This window comes from Borostomias antarcticus, assembly GCF_949987555.1.
Source record: "Borostomias antarcticus genome assembly, chromosome: 22".
NCBI lineage: Eukaryota > Metazoa > Chordata > Actinopteri > Stomiiformes > Stomiidae > Borostomias > Borostomias antarcticus.
In genome coordinates, this window is record NC_140255.1 from 9,299,181 (window position 1) to 9,313,401 (window position 14,221).

The 14,221-nt window shown below is 49.8% G+C and overlaps 2 protein-coding genes across 2 annotated transcripts in view; one reads left to right on the forward strand and one right to left on the reverse strand.

Moving 5' to 3' along the window:
• LOC311323742 (monocarboxylate transporter 4-like) lies at positions 1-7,479 on the reverse strand (the record flags this gene model as incomplete). The annotated part of the gene is made up of 6 exons (XM_084456040.1): positions 7,404-7,479; positions 3,260-3,523; positions 2,993-3,136; positions 1,501-2,120; positions 652-832; positions 1-359 (listed from the first exon to the last, which is right to left on the reverse strand). The coding sequence occupies exons 2-6, from the start codon at positions 3,480-3,482 to the stop codon at positions 1-3; spliced, it is 1,527 nt and encodes a 508-aa protein (XP_084312166.1). The 5' UTR covers positions 3,483-3,523; positions 7,404-7,479.
• ccdc57 (coiled-coil domain containing 57) overlaps positions 6,172-14,221 on the forward strand; it is a gene marked incomplete at both ends in the record, with an annotated part of 22,485 nt that continues 14,435 nt past the window's right edge. Inside the window, 9 exons of the mRNA XM_084456041.1 lie at positions 6,172-6,212; positions 8,528-8,770; positions 9,116-9,259; positions 9,528-9,636; positions 10,790-10,891; positions 11,024-11,181; positions 11,259-11,333; positions 12,135-12,335; positions 13,603-13,761. Coding sequence (XP_084312167.1) covers positions 6,172-6,212; positions 8,528-8,770; positions 9,116-9,259; positions 9,528-9,636; positions 10,790-10,891; positions 11,024-11,181; positions 11,259-11,333; positions 12,135-12,335; positions 13,603-13,761 — 1,232 coding nt within the window. The remainder of the gene's footprint in view (positions 6,213-8,527; positions 8,771-9,115; positions 9,260-9,527; positions 9,637-10,789; positions 10,892-11,023; positions 11,182-11,258; positions 11,334-12,134; positions 12,336-13,602; positions 13,762-14,221) is intronic.

Sequence of the window (14,221 nt, forward strand, 5' to 3'; positions counted from 1 at the left end):
TCACAGAGACGTCTCAGGGTTCACCGCTCCGTTCTTCCGCTTCTTCACTATGGCCTCTGCCTCTCCTGCTGCCACCTTGATGCCTTCCTCCTGTGGCTCTTCCTGCTCCTGGTCCCCTCCCCTCAGCTCCTCCTCCTGGTCCCCTCCCCTCAGCTCCTCCTCCTCCCCCTGGTCGCCTCCCCTCAGCTCCTGCATCTCCGCGGCGCTCACGGCCATCTCCAGCTTTGCCTCCGGCTCCTCCTTCTTCTTCCTGATGCACAGGAAGTTCCCAGAGGACAGCACTAGGGCTGCCAGTGTGACCTCACATCCTGCCAGCAGGAACAGGTACATGTAGTTCCCAGTGGTGTCCAGCAGGCGGCCTGGAGGGAGAGAGAGGAGTAGGGGAAAGGGAGAGATCAGAGAGAGACCAAGAGAGAGAAGAAAGGGGGAAAGACCAGAGAAAGAGTTTGTTACAGTAACTTTGTGGAGTGTCTTTCTCTATTCTATCTTAACCCTACTCTTCTCTATGATAGGCTGCAGCCTGCAGGTACCACGTTTGTGTTTGTGTGTGTGTGTGCGTGTGTGTTTGTGTGTGTGTGTGTGTTTGTGCATGTGTGCAATGGCACATTTGTGTGTATGTGCATGCGTGCCTGTGTGTGTGTGTGTCCTGACCTGCTACAGGTGCTCCCACCAGCACAGCCATAGCCTCCATCAGCAGCACCAGGCCTATAGCACTGGAGAACTTCCCTGAGCCAACGATCGCCATGAGCACCTCGAACTGAAGTGCCCCCACCATCCCGTAGGAGAGCCCGAAGAAGATACAGAACACCACCAGCCCAGGGTACGTGGTCGCCTAGAGGGATGAGAGAGAGGGGGACAGAGGGGGTCATTAGACCCAGGTGAAAGATACAGAAGGTCACCAGGCCAGGGTAGCTAGTCATCTGGGCTGGGGGTTGGGGGGTTAGTAAGGCCTGAAGGAGTGAGTGTGTGTGTGTGTGGGGGGGGTTATTAATACCAGGATGTCAGCATGATGATAATATTTCAACTTTCATTTCATCTTTGTTCACACCAGTTACTCCTTCATATCCGCTAACTGATAAACCATCAAAGGGGGTAATATGCTATTTTGGATATTTAGGCCTATTTGTGGTCTGTCTACCATGAACCTGAAACATAGAGACCATCATTTCACTGATCGTTCTGGTATTGAGTTTTTCTGCAGGTTCTTACTGGGCTACAATGAAAGTCAAGGGGGCACCCGGGAATGCGTTGGAGAACTATTATAAATGTGCTTTTCCGAGACAGGAAGAACAGGGTGTAATCTTACCAGTCTCGGTATGCTTTCCTGTTAAATGTATTGCAATCTGAATATTTTTCAATGTTTGGCATGGTTTGGACCTCAGCATTCCCCTGGTGCTTGTTTTCACTGCTTCCACGGAGGGCTATGTGCAAGGACTGCCAAACACCTAAAAGAACATTCAAAACGACCCTTTTAAGCCGTGCCTGGTCCCCCGGTCTCACCTGAGACCCCACCAGGTCGGTGCAGCCGTTGAAGACCATGGCGAAGCTGAACAGGTAGACACACCGGGGCCGCATCCATCTGGTTCCGGCGAGCATCCCTGAGAGCGGTCGCGCGAACATGTCCACGAAGCCCAGGATGGTGAGCAGCAGCGCCGACTTGGTGTCCTCGTTGCCCAGGGACTTGGCATAGCTCACCACGAACACGGGTGGCACGAACAGCCCCAGCACCATGATGGTGGCCGCCACGGTGTAGATCAGGAAGCCCCTGTCCTTGAACACGCTGAAGTCCAGCAGCGGCTTCTTCTTCTTAGGTTCGGCCTTCTCCTGCTGCGCACCCCCCTCCCCCCCAGTCGTCTCCTCTGGGTCCCGGGGCTTGGGGGGGCCCACCAGGGGCCTCATGAGGGCCCCGCAAGCGCAGCAGTTGAGCAGCAGACCTCCCATGATGAGGAAGCCCCCCCTCCAGCCGTAGTGGTACTGCAGAACCTGGCCCAGCGGAGAGAGGCAGCACAGCGCCACGGGGCTGCCCGCCGCCGCCAGCCCGTTGGCCAGCGGACGCTTCTGGTCGAAGTAGCGGTTCAGCATGATCAGGGAGGGCTGGAAGTTCAGCGCCAGGCCCAGACCTGGGGAGGGAGAAAGGGATGGAGGGATGGATGGAGCCAGTGTTTGTGTTGTGTGTTGCTTGTGTTTGAAGGCTCAGATATTAGTATAATTTGGCAGGTTTAGAGTCATAAAATTTAGCATAAGATAATATTAGATTAGTAAATATTATTAGTGTACCAGTCCCTCACACCGGTCCTAATATAGTATCCCATTCAAACATATATAGATACATGATTTGGAGAGTAGGGAGTTTGGAGTGATCTCGGGATAGCTAATAACGCAGATTTCGCTGTTCGTTGAAGCTGAAGACCTCACAGGCTTCTCCATACACCCGGCCCACGTTGGACCCAGTGGATGGGAGGCAGTCGTCTTTGGATTGTCTCTTGGGTTTACCGTTCAGCAAAGAGCCGCCAGCGTGACCAGTCTCTGGACAGTCGAGTGGATATCGCAGATCGCCATCTCCCGCCCGGACTATGCGCACTGGACATCAAATTCACCATTTTCCCAAGATTTGGACTTCCCCACAAAAGAGCTCCAATCCTGGTACCATAGCATAGGCAATAGTACAGAATTATTGTGATGTGTTTATTTGCTATGCTTATTAAGAAGCTGGATACATTTGTTTGATTATTTGTTTCCCTGTATCCCCTCTTACTTTGTTAATGTCCACTTTAAATGTAACGCCATAGAGGGGGGGGTGTCTAGCGCATTTAGGTTTAGTTTTAGTTTAGGTTTAGTTTAGAGGTTAATTACGTAATATAGGATTTAGATATACTGTAGGTAATTAGTTAGGATAGGATTTATACATCCCCATGGTTTGTAGCCCCAGTTACTCTGTGTGTGTGTGTGTGTGTGTGTGCGTTTGTGTGTGTGTGTGTGTGCACGCACCCACCTGTAATCACACCGGTGCAGAGGTAGATGTGTATGATGCTGGTAGCGTAGGAAGCTAGGATCATACCCAGAGAGGCAAACAAACCCCCCACCATCATCACCGGACGACAGCCAAACCTGTTCACCAACACACTGCACAGAGGACCTGCACACACACGCACACACACTTAGAACACTGTATGGTGGTGATACTTTCACAATGGTCCATATACTGTATATCAGTGAACAGTATTATTTGGAGTGTGCTGCGAGAAAGTGCGCCCCCTACCTGTGCCATAGAGCATGGCCAGCAGTATGGATGAGATCCAGGCCGTGTCGCTGTATCCCACTCCGAACTCTCGCTTCAGCTCCGCAAAGAACACACTGACCGCCTTGGGGAAGGCGTAGGAGAAGCCCGTGATGACGAACCCCCCGACCAGCACCGCCCAGCTCCACCCCCCGTCTGGGGCCTTCACCCCCCCTGGGCCCTCATCTAGAACTACTCCTCCCATGAGCCTCTGCGGTCGTCAGTCCGAGTCAGAGGAAGTCCACTCTGAGAACAAACGAAAAGGTGAACATTACATTAGTGCGAGTAGTTACTTGAGACCATGAAATGGTTATTGTGTATTTGTGTTCTTTTTTACACTAGAGGTGAGTCACAGATATTGATTGTGTGTGTGGCTCCATTCGTAGATAGTGTTGTGTCCTTGAGATGTTTCTGATACACAGTTTAGGATTTACAGTACAGCGTGCTTTAAATTCTTAGCTGGAGGTGATATACAGTGTGTGTGTGTGTGTGTGTGTGTGTGTGTGAGTGTGTGTGTGTGTGTGAGTGAGTGAGTGAGAGGGAGAGAGGGGGGGGGGGGGATTTAATGGCTGCAGAGTGTGAGGCATGGAACAGCACATATCTCTATAGTGATTCACTGTCAGCTTCTCCTTCCTTAGTGCACATAAACTGTCCCTCCTCACTCACACTCACACACACACACACACACACACACACACGGACACGGACTCTTTAAAAGTTCCCGTTTTTCATAGGCGTCAAGAGATTTGCCACCAGTTACTTCCTCACCTCATTGAAAACGCCAACAGGGCCAGATGTTCAGAGTGCTGCTTAGAGAGGGGTGAAGCTCACCTCATCTACTACCAATGTGCAACAACCTGCACCCCTGGGCTACAGCGAGGTGACAGAGAGGGGAAGAGAGGGGAGGGCAGGGGGGGGGGGGGGGGGGGGGGGCGACCTCATCAACTGGCACTACCGATGGAAAAAACCCCACTTGGGTAGGGCGCGGCTGGCAGTAGACGCTGATGCAATCGCCTCGTGAGCCGACACTGTAGCAGAGGGACGAGGTGACAAAACGCCTTATACGTAAAGTACCTAGGACACGCCCCTTCTGTCAGAGGTTTGACACCCCCACTGGGTGTGTATTCAGGGTCCGTAGTTTGCTTTTATTTGACGTCACAGTGAAAGTTTTGGTAATCTGTAGTTGCATATCGGCTCTAGGCGTCTGTGGCCTAGTCATCAGGAAATTACACAGCATCCTCTCCGAGCAGTGGGGGACTAGGCCACTCCCCCAGAGGCCGTGAAGCAACATGTATCGACCTCCCGTGACCCCAGGTCAGCCAAGGATGACACACACTTAGGGCCAATTTATACTTCTGCGTTGAATTCTGTAGAGCCTACGCCGTGGCCTACGCCTGTCCACACACGTCTCTCTGACACCCCGGGTCCAGCGAAAAGGCTTTAGCTCACTGGGATAACGTGATGTTCGTCACTGACCACCCCCATGTTCATTAACAGTAGCAACGGTAGTGAGTAGAGCAGCTGGGTAGAGCCAGAATCACACATTCATGGCACCTCTCCCCTTACATACGCTCGGGGGTGGGTGGGCGGTTATACACATTCTGCGTTATATGTCAGAGTTAAAGGAGTAGTAAAGGGAAAATGCATGTTAAGCCCTGTTTTAAGGTTACTTATGATCATATACAATGGTTCAGATCAAAATGTTGACAAAGCTAGCATTTTTGAGAAAGTTGATAATTGGTCTACCACCATTTTGGTCATACAATGGATGTGGGTGGGCATCTTGAAAAATCATTCAAAAACTCTCGATTTCTTTTAAGGTGAAGTAGACACTGGACTGAGGGAAATTTGACTTGTAGCCTATGATTGATTGAATGAATGAATACCGGAGCTTTTTCACTTCATCTGGGTCGGTAGGCCTACGTGGATCGGCGACATCAGGCCGATAGCCTACGGCGCGACCCGTGAACCACGTCTAGATCGGAGCCTGATCTCGATACTGGATCGGATCGGTCCCATCTCTGAAATGAATTAATTTCACTACATTTCATCACACTACGCAGCACGCGTAGCTCGCGCCCGCGCAGGCTCGTGTGTGTAAATGTCTGTGATCTTCTCTAGTGTCAAGCTTCAAAACCAACACGGTCACACTTACTCACCCCAACACACACACATCTCCCTCTTCACCGAGGACTCACTCTGGCCAGTGAGCAGTCTGGAGCCCCCCAATCAGCATTAGTGACCTAAAATAACCTTGACATTAACCATCCAGAACGCACTGATCCAAACACACACAGACGCACACGTACAAACGGCCCTGGCTATGATCAATGCATGGTCTGTACCACAGTCACTCACAGGCATGACACAACCAGTCTAGGGAAGTGTGTGTGTGTGTGTGTGTGTGTGTGTGTGTGTGTGTGTGTGTGTGTGTGTGTGTGTGTGTGTGTGTGTGCGTGCGTGTGCCCCCCCTTCTTCACATCTCCGTGCTTTCTTCCACAACTATTCCCTGGGATGAAGTCGATGTTTCTAGGGATTACAATAGGTCATAACTCTCGTCACTCCAGCAGCTGACTATGCTCTACATCATGGGTGTCAAACTCTGGCCCGCGGGCCAAATTTGGCCCGCAGTGTAATTATATTTGGCCCGCGAGGCAATACCAAATGACTACTAGAGCTGGCCCGCCAGTATTATACAGCGCATTCACCGCTAATACTACAAATCCCTTAATGCTCTGCTGTTGTTTTGGCGCGTCAATCAAGACAGGACCCAGAAACGCCCTCTCTTCTGTGACAGTAGTCATAGCAATCTCATACTACAACTGTAACCGTGTTACCCCTTTTTTTAAAAATTGCTGTGGGCGCCGCACAGTTTTCAGTTCATCCCTGACACAATGCCCCAGCTCCGCACCCAAGCTGCTCAGATGCTCTCCATGTTCGGCAGCACTTATCTATGTGAGCAACTTTTCTCCTCGAAGATGACCAAAACATCTCACAGGAGACGTCTGACTGATGAACACCTTCACTCGATACTGAGGATTTCCTCAGCTCAGAGCCTGAGTCCAGACTGATGAACTAGCATTCAAGAAGAGATGCCAGGTATCTGGCTTGGGCACATCAGATTAGATCAGTGTGTAGCAAACTGAGCAATAATTAACGTTTTCTTCATGCACTTTTTCTTGCTACTCTAAGGCATGGGCTTGAATGGTTGATTCATTTATTATTGTTATTTTATTTTTAAATGTAATAGCCTCTGAAAAAAGTTTATTTTGATATTTAAATCAGAAGGCTGCAAATAGAAAAGAGGCATACGATTTTATTTACATTTTATTTTATAAATGAATGCCATTGATGTGTTTTTTATTTGTAATTCGATTTTGCATGTCTGCACTATTAAGTTATATATTGTATGGTAATAAGCGTTGCTTGTTCCATATTCAATGTTAAAGCAAAACTTGTTTGGATCCATATTAAAATTTTCATTTGTTCAATGTTGGCCCGCGATTTTGTTCAAGTTTTAAATTTTGGCCCACTGTGTATTTGAGTTTGACACCCCTGCTCTACATCTTCATGAAATGTAGCCTAATCCAGAGGATGAGGCATCTTGTAGCCTATTTTCTTTTCCACTCGGGTATATTTCCGTATATGGTTCAATCATCCACATCCGCAGCTCTTTAAGTTCTTGGCTGTAGCCTGTGTTCGGTTACCGCAAACGGATGATGCTGACATGATGCCCCGCCTATTGTGCTGCCAGTTGCCTACGTGTGAGACGTGAAACCCTCCGCTAAAACGAACGGAAGGATGCACATTTTCTAGATAACTGTTCAATAGGCTACTTCTGTTCAAAGGTTACGATATATTATTTTTCCCGTTGCCTGCCACCCGTTGAAGGTGAGTAGGAGTAGCCTAGCCTACCTACTCTACATGCCGGTAAGTTTGCGATCTTTCAAATGATGCCGGCTTAAACCCGTTTATAATCCATCCAAACCCACCAGCACGCAGCACAAATCATTCATTCAACATCAAACTCATCTAAGGCGATTAAAGTAATGGAAGCAGACATTCCCTCTAATACACAAAATTGCAAAGAACATCGTTGATTCATTCTATTCTAAGTGTAGCCTACCTGTTGCTGTGTCGGTCCCAAGATGCGCACTGCCAGTCTGGTCAGCCCCTACTACCGATGGCTCACCTGCTGGGCGTGTGACTGATGTGATGTGACGTAGGCTACGAGTGCATGGTCTCCCACGGTATCCATGCGGCTCCGTATACACTCTCTCTCTCTCTCTCTCTCTCTCTCTCTCTCACTCTCTCTCTCTCTCTCTCTCTCTCTCTCTCTCAATAGAGCTAGCTCATATACAAATAAAGCTTTGATTGATTGATTGATTGATATGCCTCACTAATCCAATAATCATTCACTACACAAAGGATCACCTTTATTGTCTTCCTCTTTGCTGTGATGTTTTGTAATAAAGATCAATCAAAATAGTCGATCATCTTTAGAGGGAAATTATAGTGTTCCTTGCTCTGTGTCCTGTGTTATATGTATGTGCGTGGTGCTGCCTCATGACCGGTAGAGTGATAATTTAATGCGAGTGTCATTCAGGTACAGTGTATTGTTTCCACACCCGCTGCCTGGAACTCGGCACGTAGACCATGGCTAGTCCTAGTCGTATGTATTATGCAAATTTAAACCTCCCTAGTGACCCACGTTCACGACTTGGGAGGGAAAAGTAGAGTAACAGTTCATAATAATCTTCAAACAAAACTGGTGATTGATTAATATAGGACCTGTTTTGGTGCGCCAACGAATGATTGCAGAGAGCGGTACTATGGTTTGATTATTTTCCGTCACCTGTACTACACGGAAGGTTTATACAGATGGACAATGTTTCAGTTTCCATGGAAATAGTTGAGATCACGGAAGAGCGGGAGAGTAAAGTTTGTAGTTGTCCACAGTTTGTAAACAAAGTGAGTTCTATTTAACGCAAACTTTTTCGCTAGAAAACAATAACGCCGCCATGGAATAGCAAGCCTAACCTGCACAAGAAACACAAAGGCGTAGCGTAAAACATGTTTCTCATATCTCATCTCATGGTTAGGCTAGCTAGCTAACATTAGCAGCTATAGTTCTTTAACTTCACAGCTAAGGACGGTACGTTAGCAAAGGTTACATTCAACTGTCACCCTCAAGAAGGAAGGTCTTCGTTTATAAAAACCCTACAGCCGTTGCCATGCAGTCGTGTGAAGACGCAGCCTGGAGGCCCAGCTGGCCAGTAAGGAGAGGGAGTGGAAGGAGCTACAGAGCCAGCGTGTGCAGCAGCTGCAGTCGTCGCTCCGCGAAGCCCAGGAGGAGCTCTCTGTCCTCAGGCAGCGCTTCGGCCAGCTCCGAGAAGACTTCCGCTTCAACCTGACCGTGCTGGAGGAAAGGGACCGCGAACTAGAGAGATACGATGCCCTGGCAGCCCGCTCTCAGGCCACGGAGACCGCCAGGTGAGAGTAGTGTTGTTGACATGGGACACATTCCATTGTCCTGCCTCTCTGTCCCCTTCTCTCCATTGTGGGCCTCCCACTGGTGTGGCTCTTTGGGACATGTTCCATTCCAAAAGTGCTCTGTCCCCTTCCTCGCCCCTCTTCCTCCTCGATTGTTCCCACGGATCTGAGATGACCTGCCACGCGCAAGTGCAAGACGGGAAGGACTGTCTTTCTGAGAGAAATATAGCCTCAACACTGTTATGGATCCAAGAAGCGATTAGGCTCTCTCAGTCTGGATTGAACATAGAATACGCTTAAGGCTGTAACCGGGTCTGGTCTGGGGGAATGTGTTTTTGTCTGCAGGCAGGAGGAGATGAGCCAGCTGCACATCCTGGTGGCCAAGCTGCAGGAGCAGAGGGAGAGGGAGGAAGGGGAGAGGGAGGAGGAGAGGAGGCACAGCCAGCAGAGGGCTGCGGAGCTCAGGCTGCAGCTGGAGAGGCTACAGAGGTGAGGAGGGAGGGAAGGAGGGATGGAGGGGAGAGGAGGAGGAGGGGGGAAAAGAGTTTCTAGTGAAAACAAGTTTGGAGGGAAGCTCGTTGACAGTTCTCCCCAACTTCCGTCTGTGAGGCTCAACTCTAAGGATGGTGACAGCATGTGGGTTGGTGTGTGTGTGTGTGTGTGTGTGTGTGTGTGTGTGTGTATGTGTGTGTGCGTGTGTGTGTGTGTGTGTGTGTGTGTGTACGTGCGTGTGCGTGTGTGTTTGCGCCTGCCTCAGCTGTAAGGATGGAGACATCCAGAAACAGAGGGAGGACTATGAGGGGATGAAACGAGATCTGCAACGTCGCATACAGGAGGTGGAGGGAGAGCTGGCTCTGCAAAAACAGGTACACACACACACACACACACTCACACACACACACACACACACTCACACACACACACACACACACACACACACACACACACACACACACACAGTCAGTGAAAGAACGGTGAGCCCATGTGAGTGCTATCCAGTCACCCAGCACCCCGGTGCATGTCCTGTCTGAGAGAGAGAGACCAGACAATTATAGAAGGTACTGACTGACCAATACTGACCTTTACTATAACCCTAACCCCAGATAAACGGTCAGTAAATCTGCCATCATTGAATGAACATTTGTCCTAAATGACTGCTGTGTGTGCGCGTGTGTGTTTGTGTGTGTGTGAGAGAGAGAATACCCATTCGGCCAAGACCTTCTCAGTGAGGTAACCAGAGAGCGTGCTAACATCTGCTGTGATTAATGAGAACATGAACTTGAGCCTGTTTCTGCTGGTGTTGGCGTTGTCTCTGTCTGGGATAGGTCAGGGAGAAACACAAACTGAAGCTCTCACACACACACACACATGCGCACATACACACACACACACACACACACACACACACACACACACACACACACACACACACACACACACACACACACACACACACACTGTAAGCTTGTTGTAGAAGCAGGGCCGGACTGGCCATGTGGCGTACCGGTGGGCCGGACCTACTTGTGGGCCGATCTAAAAAAAAAAAGAGCTAACGAACGGCCCATAGAGCAGGGACAGCGGCCCATTGGTCCATTTTCTATACTGACACTGGGCTGGCCCAATCATATGTAGGCCCCACCCCTCCCTCTGTTAGTTTCAGGTGTCATTTGCGTGGGCCGTTAGAGAGCCAGCTGGCCTGTCCCCCCGTCAACAAATCGCGCAGCAGCACCCCCCCCCCCCCCCCCCCCCCCGTCAACAAATCGCGAAGCACCCCCCCCCCCCCCCCCCCCCCCGTCAACAAAACGAAACTGAAGGTGTTCCATCTCACCGCGTCGGCTCGGCTAGTGGCCTGACTGGGGCTACATTTCCCGGTAGGAAATATTCACCCAGTCCAGCCCTGGGTCCGGCCGATTGTGGTGGGCCGGTCTGGGCCAAAAATGCCAGGGCCGATTTTTTGTCCCAGTCCAGCCCTGTGTAGAAGCCCTCTGATTGCCGTTCTTCCGGTCCTCTGGTTGCCAGGAGCTGATGGCAGACTTTGATAATGAGATGAGACTGAGAGAGCATGAGTTCAACCTCAGGACGGACGAGACCCGCTCCGTGGTTCTGGCTCAGGAACTCAAGGTGAGGACCAGGTGTGTGTATGTGCGTGTGCGTATGTGTGTGTGTGCGCTGTTGTCGTCAGGCAAAGATAGAAGTGCTCATCTTGAATATTTTTCTCTGCCTGCACGTGTGTGTGTGTGTGTGTGCGCCCAGGTGAAGCTGCTGTCTAAGGAGGTGGAGGTTCAGTCCCAGGTGCAGCTCCAGACGGAGGAGTCTCTGAGGGCCTCCGAGGAGCTCTGCCAGGAGGCACGCGCTCAGCTGCAGCGCCGGGACCTGGAGCTACAGCACCTCGCCGCCGTCAACCACAGCAGGTTCAGCTACCTCCATGTGTGTGTGCGTGTGTGTGTGTGTGTGTGAGTGTGACTGACTGTGATTCTCATCATGTCAGGATCAAGGAGCTGGAGAGTAAGCTGAAGAAATTGGAGGCTAGGAGGCACAGAGAAGAGGAGACGTACAACAGGAAGTGAGTTCTGCAGATCACAGATCATCTACATCATCGTAACCACATTGAGATGGAGATATAAGATGTTTCCTGTGTTTGTGTGTGCGTTAGGGTTACACATTTCAAGGAATTTAATTAATCGATAACTATTAACCTTAACATACAATAGTTGATTAATTGATCAGAACGTCCCACGCTGGACTGCACTTTGTTCATTTTTTTGTCTCCTTCCGCTGTGTCGTTGAAATTTCTGAGCATCCCAGTTAGCCTTCACTACATGGTGGCGCCCTCATGTGCAGTCAGACCTTAAATCATGATTACATTTCATGCAACTCCCGTTGATAACGTTCGTTCCCCCCCAAAAAAGCTCAATTTCATTAACAAACAATTAATCGAGTAACTAAATCATACTTGAGTAAATTCTTATCGGCAATTAATCTATAGTCGATTAACTGTTAACATCCCTAGTGTGCGTGCGTGCTTGCGTGTGTGTGTGTGAGAGAGAGAGAGATTTTGGGCGGCTGTGGCACAGGAGGTAGAGCATGTCGTCCAATGATCGTAGGGTCGGTGGTTTGAATCCCTGCTCCTCCTGTCCACATGTCGAAGTCTCCTTGGGCAAAGATACTGAACCCCACATTGCTCTCAATGAGTGGGTTAGCACCTTGCATGGCAGCTGCCGCCATTGGTGTGTGAATGTCTGTGAATGGGTGAATGAGAGGCGATTTTCAAATGCTTTGGATAAAAGCGCTATGTATAAGTGCAGTCCATTTATCATTTACCATTCTGCTGTGTGTGTGCGTGTGTGTGTGTGTATGTGTGTAGACATGAGGACCTGGACCGTGCAGTGAGGGAGCGGGAGGCCCAGTTGGAGGGTCTACGGGGGGCTCACTCAGAGCAGCTACGTCAGGCGGAGACACACTCCGCCGAACTACAGACACAGCTGGAGACCATGGCGGCACACACACGCAGGGCCCAGAGAGACCAGGAGGAGGCGCAGGCACACAGAGACCAGCAGATAGACAGGTTTGTGTGTGTGTGTGTCTGCATCTGCGTGTTTATGTATTTAATTCCATGTTTGCTTACAGTAAGACCACCGACCAGCTCTTCACCCTCGCAAGGATCTTGGAGGGGGCTTGGGAGTTTGCCCAACCTGTCTACATGTGTTTTGTGGATTTGGAGATGGCTTATGACCGGGTCCCTCGAGAGGTCTTGTGGAGGGTTATGCGGGAGTATGGGGTGAGGGGGTCCCTACTTAGGGCCATCCAATCCCTGTACACCCAGAGCGAGAGCTGTGTCTGTGTCGTCGGCAGTAAGTCGTCTTCCTTTCCGGTGGGGGTTGGCCTCCGCCAGGGCTGCGCTTTGTCACCAATCCTGTTTGTGATTTTCATGGTATTGATATTCATCATTGTAATCTTATATCAAATCCTATGATTTTTTTCTTCCTGTAAAACAAAATCTCCCGAGTGCTTACGTCAGCAATGCAAGAGCAAGGTCAACCAATAATCTCACAACATCCACCTGTCAATCAACGCTATCTGTTTATCAAATCTGTCTTAAGTTGTTATAACCCGCCAACTTGTCAACATTCCAGTAAAATTCCTCTAAACGTTAAGTCCCGCCCCTATAGCCTGTTTGAGTCGGAAATACATCAAACTACGGCAGTTAGATGATCTCAAATGTCTGTTTCAGCTGGACTTTAAGTACACTTCTTGCCCCTCTAGTTTCGTGATCATAAAATGCCCACACTTGAGGGTCACAAATCTAGTGATGGTACCAACCAAAGATAACATGTCCCTAAGGGAGGGGAGTGTTAATCTCATTGTTACTCTCGACAGATAGGGATGTTCACCAAACATAAACATCATTACCGAATTAACATGAGACGCCCTGTCTCTACAACTATGGTCAAAGAATACAGTACCAATCAAGTCTCTCAAAAACACGTGATCAAACATCAGTGGAATCATATAGGAGTCATCTGGAATGTCAATTATCAAGCTCAAACCGAGAGACAACAGTAGAGTAAACTTTAGGATCATAAACTTAACACAGAGATGACCGTTCTCTTTACCCCCTGGAGTGTTTTCCTGACACACCTTATCTTAGCTCTGAGAATGCCAGGAGGAGGATGTTCTCTTTTCCTTTACAGGAGCGATTTAGGGATTGGTTGCCATTTTAGATCTATCAGTGAAGTATCAGTATATTCATACCTTATCATTATTGTGTGTTTGTGTGTGTGTGTGTGTGTGTGTGTGTGTGTGTGTGTGTGTGTGTGTGTGTGTGTGTCTAGGCTTCACACCGAGCTGGAGACAACTCGTACTGGCTGGGACAAGTACATCACTCAGGTCTCCAAGGAGACAGTTGTCAAGGACACGGAGCTGCTGGCCCTACAGGAGAGGGAGGCCAAGCTCAGAACAGAGCTGGAGAGGAGCAGAGGGGAGACAGAGAGGTGAGGAGAGGAGCAGAGGGGAGACAGAGAGGTGAGGAGAGGAGCAGAGGGGAGACAGAGAGGAGAGGAGCAGGGAGGAGACAGAGAGGTGAGGAGAGGAGCAGGGGGGAGACAGAGAGGTGAGGAGAGGAGCAGAGGGGAGACGGGGGGCGACAGAGAGGTTGGGGGCTGGGGGGGGGGATGGGGCGGAGAGGAGGGGTTAAAGGTTAAAGTCCCAATGATTTTCACACACCTGAGTGTGAAAGTTTTTCTCCACATTTGACCCATCCCCTGGGGGAGCGGTGAGCAGCAGCGGTGCCGCGCTCGGGAATCATTTGGTGATTTAGTCCCCCAATTCCAACCCTTGATGCTGAGTGCCAAGGGGGGAGGCAATGCGTACCATTCTTATAGTCTTTGGTATGACTCGGCCGGGGATCAAACTCCCGACCTCCCAGTCTCAGGACGGACACTCTAACCACAA